General features: G+C 36.1%; 1 protein-coding gene across 1 annotated transcript; it reads left to right on the plus strand.

Annotated features, from left to right (window-relative positions):
* The first annotated feature begins 651 nt into the window (after positions 1-651).
* LOC114493780 (60S acidic ribosomal protein P1-like) lies at positions 652-1,227 on the plus strand. The gene is made up of 2 exons (XM_028508372.2): positions 652-845; positions 1,041-1,227. Exons 1-2 carry the CDS (start codon positions 652-654, stop codon positions 1,186-1,188), a joined length of 342 nt encoding a protein of 113 aa, XP_028364173.1. The 3' UTR covers positions 1,189-1,227.
* The last annotated feature ends 9,379 nt before the right edge of the window (positions 1,228-10,606 follow it).

Here is a 10,606-nt window from a genome sequence, read left to right on the forward strand (position 1 = left end):
AATAGACATCCAAAATACTGTGATTTTACTGATCAAGAAATACAAAACAACACATAAATTGATTTAGGATAAATGGGAAAATAAATTATTTGACAAATGATATTGAGATAAGTAATTCATCATAGAAAAATATGAATTGGCTATGTTCCTTATGCAAAAATGGATTTCAGCTAAATTAAAGATTTAAATGAGATACTGTGACATTAAAACAAAACTAGAAAGAAATGTCAGTATTCGATTTGGGGCAGAAAGTTTTCAAGGATTTTCTATGCATTAACGCACCAACATCTTCAAAACAACCACAAAATGTAATAAATAAGCACAAAAATAAAAATTGCAAAGTAAAAATTGCAATAATTCATGAATGATAAAATGGGAAATATAACACATGGAAAGTCAACATTGGATAGTGTGTAAATTAAGTAAAGTAAATATCCCAGTAGAAAAAATAGGCTAAGGAACACATAATTTTCAAGAGGAGAAACACAAAGGGTCGATGATCATGCTTTAAAATGTAATCTCTGGTTCCCCCAGCTGCTGGTAAGGTCCTCAGTCCTTTCCAGGAAGCTGAGGCCTGGGTCAGGTGGGCCCTCACTTGATCCAGCAACCAGCAGCACTCCCAGCAGCTCTCACCTAGCACTTGCTCCCATCATGGCCACCATCTCAGAGCTCACCTTCATCTGCTTGGCCCTTATCTTACATGACAATGAGGTGACAGTGACAGTGATGAAGGATAAGATGAATGCCCTCATTAAAGCAGATGGTGTAAATCTTGAACCTTTCTGGCCATGCTTGTTTGCAAAGGCTCTGGTCCAGGTCGATATCAGAAGTCTCATCGGCCCCTGGCTGGCATAGCTCAGTGGATTGAGCGCGGGCTGGGAACCAAAGTGTCCCAGGTTCCATTCCCAGCCAGGGTACATTCCTGGGTTGCAGGCCATAACCCCCAGCAACCGCACATTGATTTTTCTCTCTCTCTCTCTCTCTCTCCCTTCCCTCCCTAAAAATAAATAAATAAAATCTTTAAAAAAAAAAAAAAGAAGTCTCATCGGCAATATAGGGGCTGGTGGACCTGCCACAGCAGCGGATAGTGCACCAGCAGGAGGTCTTGCCCCCACCACTGCTGTTCCAGCAAAGAAAGAGGAATCTGAGGAGTTTGATGATGACACAGGCTTTGGTCTTTTTGACTAAACCTCTTTTGCAACACATTCAATAAAAAGCTGAACTCTGGGAAAAAAGTAATCTCTGTAGTAATCAAAGAAATAAAATTTTAAATAAAAGTTATTTTTACATGTAATTTTTTTAAAAAGTTGAAACATAAGATATCCAGTGGTAGTTAGAGCACAGTGAAATGGGTTACTTAATATGCAGTTGGTGGCAATGTACCTCTCATGAAGGCAGTTGCCTATTATATAAATTAGGAATTAAATTGTCCATAGCAAAGCTAAAGCGGTAGTGACTGAAACAATTTAGGTGTTTATTTTCTCACATAATGAGAAAACTGAAGATGGAAGATCTGAGGGTAGTATGGAAGCTTCATAATATCTCTCTCGCACTCTCTCTCTCCCTCCCCCCACAACACTTGCTCTGTGTGCACACACCTCCAGCCATTCCTTGATTGCTGTTTATTTTCCATATGTAGTTGCTAAAACTCCAGCCCTGTGACAATTTTTTCTCACATTCTAATGCTAAAAGCAAAAGGGAACAATGGCAAGAATGTCAGCCTTCTTTTAACAGAACTTTTCCATAGGCCCATCTTCAGTCAGATTTTACTGCCAGCGCTATGTCACAGTACAGCCTGCAGGCATGACAAAGTCAAACTGGAGAGACAATTAGAAGTCCCTATCAGAGTCTCAAAACTTCATACATATCCAACCCATCAATATCTCAATATCATCAATTAGATAATCAGATACACAGAGGTGGGCAAAAGTAGGTGTCTGGTTGTGAGTATTCAAAACACAGTTTATTCTTGCTTTGTTATGTATTAATTATCATATTATTTATTGGCATTACAATTGTAAGCCTATTTTTGCTCACCCTTGTATATTTTTTAAAACAGCCCTTTATTAATATGTTATTCAAAGTAGTAACAATAATGGAAAGCTAGAAATAATGTGCCATGGCCAGGTTGCTGAATTAGTTAGAACATCACCCCCATACACTAAGGTTGCTAGTTTGATACTTGGTTGGGGCACATACAGGAGTTGAGCAGTGAATGCATAAATAGGTGGAGCAACAGACTGATGTTTTTCTCTGTCTCTCTGAAATCAATAACAAATACTCGAAACAATAGGATTGTTCAATTATAGTGGAATGGCTAATTTGTACCCACATGTAAATTAACCATATGGTTTACAAATATTTCAGCAAATAAAGTGAAAAAACTGTATAATATTGTGAGGAAAAAACTGAAATCTCTACTTATAAATATTTACACACATGCACAAAATGCCTCATATAAAATGTTGACAAGTGTTTATTACTGATTTGTAAAGTTGTGTCAATTTTTATTTACTCATCTTGGCTTATTTATGTTTTCAAATATTATGCAATTATACTACATGGTGGGGCAAAAATTGGTTTATAGTTGTTTGTATGAAAAACAATACAATAATTTAAAATAATAGAACAAGGATAAATTGTGTTTTATGTACACAAAACAATAAACCTATGCTTGCCTTACTCTGTATTTGGGTGTCAAACATATATTACACATACACTCCTAGTGAAAATTTGTCCCTGTTTATAACAGAAGCAGTTACTTCAATGGGAATTTTCAAATATGTGTTAAATGTATATTGGCCACTTTTCTGGAGGCCTGTTTGAGATTTATCTTTATCTTGAAATGTCATCCCTGTCACCTGCTTGACAAACTGTTACTCTGTTCCCTGGTCACACAGCATCCTCTAATGATGGGGTCAGTTATGCCCTCTTGCTGACAGCCCTTGATCTAGCCTTGTGACCTCAAAATATTGAACATTTTATGCATGATTTGTTTTTCAATTGCAAAATAATTATACTAATATAGCATGAAGTACCTGTGTTTTAATTATTTATAATATAAAATATATAATTTGTTGAAAAGCTCATGAATAATGAATGTATGCATTAAAGTGAAATTTATCAATTACAAAATCTAAATATTTTTGAAAACAGTAAAAAGTGACAAACTCATTAGGTGGGAAGATGTATTGAAATACATTCATATTTTAAATACATAAATAACTGATAAGAGAGTAATAATTAGACAAAAATTTTATTTTATTTAAATGTGAAAAATAAATTCAATTATATGTATACAATATAGCTTGTGAAATTTTACAAATTACATTTAGAAACATTTTGTATTTTCTTTTAAGATTTTATTTATGTATTTATTTTAGAGAGGGGAAGGGAGAGAGAAAGAGTGGGAAAGAAACATCAATATGTAGTTGCTTCTCATGTACCCCTTACTGGGGACCTGGACCACAACCCAGGCATGTGCCTTAACTGACACTTAACCACTGAGCCACACTGGCCAGAGCTAGAAATATCTTGCATTTTAGAAAAATATAAATATTGAAAGCATTATAATTAAAAGAGAATGTTTTATTCGGTAAGAAGAGTATATCATTGGAAGATCATAGGAGACTCAGTAATAATAATAATAAAGATGGTACATGTTTCAACATTTCAGAGGTGTTTTAAAAAATTGTTTGAAGGACAATTATTGATATTTTTAGAAGCTTTCATTTTTTATTGTTGTTCAATTACACTTGTCCCCATTTTTCCCTCATTATTCTCCCTGCCCTACCAACCCCAACCTCTCACATTCAATCCTCCCTTAAACCAGTTGTCTTTGTCCATGGGTCCTTTATAGAGGTTCCTTGACTTCACCCTTCCCTTTCTTTGCCCTGTTATCCCTTTTCCCCTTCCCCTCTGGTTACTGTCAGTTTGTTCTTTATTTCCATGTCTCTAGTTCTGTTTTGCTTGCTTGTTTGTTTTGTTAACTAGGTTCCACTTATGGGTGAGCTCATATGGTATTTTGTCTTTTTGCCACTTGGCTTATTTCACTTAGCATAATTCTCTCTAGTTCCATCCACACTGTCATGAAGGGTGAGAGCTCATTTTTTCTTCGTGTTGCCTAGTATTCCATCGTGTAAATGTAAAACCACAGTTTTTTGGTTCACTCATTTATTGATGTGTATTTAGGTTACATCCAGCACCTGGCTATTGTAAATAACACTGCTATGAACATTGGGTGCATAGGTTCTTTTGAATTGGTATTTCAGGATTCTAAGGGTAAATCCTAGCAGTGGAATTGCCGGGTCCAAACTCTATTCCATTTTTAGTGTTTTGAGGGAATTCCATAGTGTTTTCTACAGTGACTGCACTAGTCTGCGTTCCCACCAAAAGTGCACTAGGTTTCCCTTTTTTCCACAACCTCTCCAGCACTTGTTTGTTTATTTGTTTATGATGGTCATTCTGACTGGTGTGAAGTGATATCTCATTGTGGTTATTAGTCTGCATCTCTCTGATGGCTAGTGATTCTGAGCATTCTTTCATATGTCTCTATGCCCTCTGTATGTCTTCTTGTGAAAGTGTCTGTTCAAGTCTTTTGTCCATTTTGTAATTGGATTGTTTGTCTTCCTTGTGTGGAGTCATGTAAGTTCTACATATATTTTGGAAATCAAACCTTTGTGCAAGGTATCACTGACAAAGATATTTTCCCATATGGTTGGTTTCCTTTTCATTTTGCTGATGTTTTCTTTAGCCATACAGAAGCTTTTAACTTTTATGAAGTCCTATTTGTTTACTCTTTCTTTATATCCCTTGCTCTAGGGAACAAATTGGTGAAAATATTGCTGAGTGGAGTATCTGAAGTTTTCCTGCCTATGTTCTCCTCTAGGACTTTTATGGTGTCATGACTTATATTTAAGTCTTTTATCCTATTTGAATTTATTTTTGTGTATGGTGTAAGTTGGTGGTCGAGTTAGTTTCATCTTTTTTTGCACTTATCTGTCCAGATCTCCCAACATCATTTTTTGAGAGGCTATTTTTGCTCCATTATATGCTGCTGCCCCCTTTGTCAAATATTAATTGATCACAGAGACTTGGGCTTATTTCTGGAAATTATTGAGATTTTATAAAAAATGCTGTGATGAGGATAAAATAAAGAGGCATCAAGCCTATTGGCTTAGGAGAGTTATGGGCATAATGCCTGCCTGTACTTTCTCTCACTGTAAAACGTAACCAGAGTACTTGAATCAAATGTTTAATACAAATTGCCTCCCATGTCTTGCTTATTACCATCTTTTATTTAAAAAATAGGATCAAGCATTAATACCTCATAAATGTATTTAAATGTATTGTTTAGTGAAGAGATGATGTATCATAGACCTATGGCAACTCAGACTGCTGTTATTAACTCCCAGCAAAATTGAGGTCTAGGCAAACTGTTGGAAACCATGCCTAAATTAGTTTCTTTCTCCTCTATATATTCAGTTATCACCCCCAGGTACAATAACTTCAGGGTCTTTTATAATCTAACAAATTTGTAATCCAACAAATGAATTTGGATTCAGTTGTTAATAGTAAAGGCCACTTAAAAGTTGTGGGTTTTAGTAGTAATTTCACATAAGTCCAAGCACAGATCTTTTTATTTCTCCTTCTAAATCCTTGAAATAACCAGAGAAACAAATGATGCCCTCTCAATTTACACTTTGAGTGATACTGGGTGGAGAGAAATTACAGAAGTCAGAATCAAATGATGTAGGGATTTGGGGAATTTTCCTTAAAACCAATAAAATTGGAGCAGGAAACCACAAAAATACAGTGGGATAGTAGTGGAATGGCAAATACTGTATATTGGGGATGACCCAGAAGTGATAAGGGAACCTGCAGAAAGCAGGATTTAGAGAAACAACAAACACACCTTTGCCAGAAGGAGATGCCATTTCTTGAGTAGGCAATACTAAGGGTATGGCTATCAGAGGTATACAACATTTTGGCATCTCTGGCCACACTGGAAGAAGAAAAGTTACCTTGGGTCACACATCAAATAAATTGTGACACATAATCATAAAAAAATCTCATGATGTTTTAAGTAAATTTATGATTTTGTGTTGGGAAACATTTACAGTATAACTGAACTGCATGCAGCCTATGTGCTGCAGGTTGGACACCCCTGGAAAAGTCGAGATAGTGCATGGGTGCTAGAAGTGGTGGAGAGAAGAGGATAAAAAAATTAAGAGAAATAATGTTGAAAGTTGTCATAGTTCAAAGAAATTTCTGTTCCACTGTAGTAGTAGCAGAGGGAGCCCTTTAAGAGAGAAGCCAGGAAGCTATCCTATGCTATCTTGTATCTCCATGGCCTTCTACTAAAAACTGGTTTTAAACTGCTAGCATAATTATACAAAGGAAGCATTGTTTTCAATGATTTTATAACATGAAACTTTGATTCTACTGCCTTAGTGGAAAATATTGTAAGTATAAAAGGAAATAAGATACTTCAAGATTTCCTTCCAAGTTTTATTTTTAGTAATATTGTTACACTTATTTTTAAACCATTTTCTTTATGTTATCTGATATATCAAAGAAGTGATTATGTTAATAATATTAATACTCAAGGTTTTTCAACATAAGGTTAAAGAAATACAAAGAAAAAATAAGCAAAATTACTGTAATGTTATAAAATATTACTGTAAGTTGATATTTCTTTTAAAGTAGAACTTCTACCTCTGTCCAGTGAAATAGAAATACCCCAGCAGCATGAGCATCACTAGTACCTAAGTTTGGTCTTTCATCTGACTCCACACTAGGAAAAAAAAAATCTTTCTAGCTTTCTTGAAAAATAGTTGATCCCATGTCTGGAAAGTTACAAAGTGAGACTGAGACAGCTAATTCTGATAATGCAAGGAAATTTTAAAAGCTAATGTAGAAAAAGAGGAAAGATACTAGTAGCAACAATGTACATTTTTACTCTGCTTGAATCCACCAACAAAAATAGAGCAAACAGGAGAGCAAAACTAAAACCAGTGGATATCTCCAACAAGACTATATGACAGGGTATCCTCATTAGCCAAGATTTAGGAAGATAAGGCATAGTCTCTATGGGAACATCAGACTTACTTAGTCTAAGTTTTGATAAGAAAAGTAGTGAGCAAAAGAAGCAAAAGATAGCCAATAGACCTAAAATTGTCAGCATGTGCTTGCTGGGAATCACAGCAGGCTAATTTGAGAATAATTGATAAACTGGGAATCATTTTTATAATTTTCATATCCTAGGCATCTTAAGAGAAAAAAAAATCAAGACCTCCAATGATGTATGAGAAACAATGTTTGTTGAAAAACATTGAACCAGACCATGAAAAATGCTATAGGACAAGTGACCTAATTTTTTTAAAGTATATTTTATTGATTATGCTATTACAGTTGTCCCAATTTTTTCTCTGAAGACACCAACTCCAACTTTCTTGGGTGGAACACTCCCCTCCTTATGGCTCAGCCTAGGGGAATACTATAACCACATCCTCTTGATGCCCTATTGCCCAAGACTATGGAACTCATGCCCCATGGTGGAGTCAGTAGCCTGGGCCTTTGGTGCAGAGGCTGGAGTAGACCCAGTGTGTCAGTGACTGATTTGTGTGGCTCTAGGGTAGAGATCATTCCTGCTACCTTCCCATGAGTCTGACAAGCAGCTCCCCCTAATGGAAGATATACTAATGTCATCACCTTCTGGGTTCCCAGGGGCCCCAACCTCCTGATCCCTCCCTGCTGAGGTTGGGCTCTACAGTAGATCTGGCAGAATCCAGGAGAGACTAAGTTATATGACTGTAGGATTGAAACCATTTTATCCTTGCACACCCAACCCTCTCTTCACATGACCAATTCTTGGTCTGTTTCAGCTGATAAACTCTCTGGGCTCACCCTGTTAACTCTCTGAGTCCCTGCCCCACTACAAAGGTCTTCAGGTACCTGGAAGATGGCAGCAAGACTTGGTATACCCTGAAACTTTTGCTAAGTGGCCTCAGACTCAGCATTGGCATCAAGTTTAAACCCCTATAAATCTGGTGAACACCACTAGATCCTACCTGGTGACTCACTGAGAACTTAACTCATGCAAGTTGAGTACTGTCAGAGGCATTTTAACTGATGGAGCCTCACAGGCAGATGGCAAGTAGAGGCGGGGGGGATGCTGATCTTGGGGTGCCTTAACCCTGTTGCTGCCCAGCCCATGGCTTGGTGCTGGTGGAAGCTGGGCTTGTTGGGCAACTTGGTCCTTCCCATGTACATGCAGGCCCAGCAAGGAAAGTCACAAACTATGGATTGTTTTGTAGGTCCAAATGGATTGCCCAAGGCCAGTCACAGGGAGCATCTGCTATTTACTTGCATGAGTTTCTCCCAAAAGTTCCCAGAACCAATATACCCATTTGCCAGCTTCAAACAACATTAGAGCAGGATCAAATTAATCTTCAGAAGTGGCATCCAAAGGGAGATCTCAGCAGGCACCAGACCCTGCTGAGGCAAATTCTTCTTTGTGTGGTCAGCACCTGAACAGTAGCTTGTACACTGTAGTCAAGGTCAATCCTCATAGTTAGCCATCCTGACAGTTGACCCCTCACATGAATAAGCCAATAGAAGTCAAGATGTAATTACAATAGGAGGGCTCACATAACCCTCACAAGAAATATTCCTGGAGTATCCAACTCAGATGATCAAGGAGATTGCACAACTGGGTACCACAGAACACCTACTACACAAGGCCACTTTACTAAGACAAGGAGACATAGCAGACCTACCTAATATTTAAAAACAAACATAAAGCAGCAGGCAAAATAGGAAGGCAAACAAACATGTCCCAAATTAAAGAACAAGAGAAATCTCCAGAAAAAGATCTAAATGAAATAGAGACAAGCCATTTACTACATATAGAATTCAAAAAAGTAGTTATAAAGATGCTCAAGGAATTTAGTTAGAACTTAAACACCATGAAAAGGACATAAAAACCATAAAAAAAATTCAGAAATGATGAACTCAATAGCTGAAGTGAAGAATGTACTACAAGTAATAAACAGTTTAGATGAAGCAGAGGATCAAATCAGCAATTTGGAAGACAAGGTAACAGAAAACACCCAATTGGAGCAGTAAGAAAAAAAAATTAAATAAGAAGATTTGGGGGATATTTGGGATATTGAAGCAGTAAAAAAAATTTTAAATGAGAAGATTTTTGGGATATTTGGAATATTTGGGATAACATGAAGCACAACATTTATATCACAGGGGTAACAGAAGATCAAGAGCATATTTGAAGAAATAATGTCTGAAAATGTTTCTAACTTGGTGAAGGAAAACCATACACAAGTTCAGAAAGCACAGAGAGTCTCAAACAAAATAAACACAAAGAGGCCCACACAAAGAGACATCATAATTAAAATGCCAGAGGTTTAAGATGAAGAGAGAATCTGAAGTGTGGCAAGAGAGAGATGGTTACCTACAAGGGGGTTTCCATAAGATTGTGAGCTGATGTTTTAAAAGAAACATCTCAGGCCAGAAGGCACTGACATAACATTCAAAGTGATAAAAAAGCAAGGATCTACAATGAAGGTGATTTTACCCAGCAAGGCTATCATTTAAAATTGAAGGAGAAATAAAGAGCTTCTCAGATAAGAGAAAGCTAAAGGAGTTCATTACCCCCAAACAACTATTACAAGATATGTTACAAGGTCTTATTTAAGTAGAAAAAGAATTAAGAAAACTGAATAACATAGTTATAAAAAATACAATGGCAATAAATATATAGCTATAAATGAATACTTTAAATGTAAATGGCTTAAATGCTTTCCAATCAAAAGATGCACAGTAGCTAAATGGATAAGAAAACAAGACCTATTTAAATGCTATCTACCAGAGACCCACCTCAGAATGAACAATACACACAGATTAAAAGTAAAGGAATAGAAAAAGAGATTATATGCAAATGAAAATGAAAAAAAAAACTAGGGTAACAATACTTATATTAAATTACAGGATCCACAAAAGCCAAAGAACTTAAATGACACCATGAGGAAGCACCACATAAGTGGAGAATGTATGATGCTCTGTAGGGCATCAGGCTAGGTCTTGTTAACAAATGAATGTCATTGAAAGTGACTTGTTAGGATAAGATGAACTGAGGGAACATGAACATCAAATGGAATATGTGCCTTTAGAATGATTCTCTTAAGAAGAAACCAGTTGTAAAGGACATTTTGGTGGCAGTTGAGGAAATTGTTTGCAGAACTGAGTGTAATATAAGAAAAAATATATAGCCAAGGACAAGTGGAGAGCATTAACTGAAGAAAGCATGTTATAAAACAGCATGTATAGTATCATTTCATTTTTGTAAAAAAAATGCATACATATTTAAGCATCAAAAAGAGTCTGGGAGGGTATACTAAGAGGTAAGAAAAGTGATAGTCTCTTGGGAATAAAATATGGTAGGGTGGTATTTTTTTTAGTATTTTTATGATATGTGTCCTCAAAGATTATGCAAAGCAGAATTTATTTTTGTAATAAAAACATTTTATTAAATAAAAATATTATCATTCCTATATGAGGCATTAAGTTTTTAAGAGACTGCTTCTCT

The sequence above is a fragment of the Phyllostomus discolor genome, chromosome 4 (genome assembly GCF_004126475.2).
Source record: "Phyllostomus discolor isolate MPI-MPIP mPhyDis1 chromosome 4, mPhyDis1.pri.v3, whole genome shotgun sequence".
Lineage (NCBI taxonomy): Eukaryota > Metazoa > Chordata > Mammalia > Chiroptera > Phyllostomidae > Phyllostomus > Phyllostomus discolor.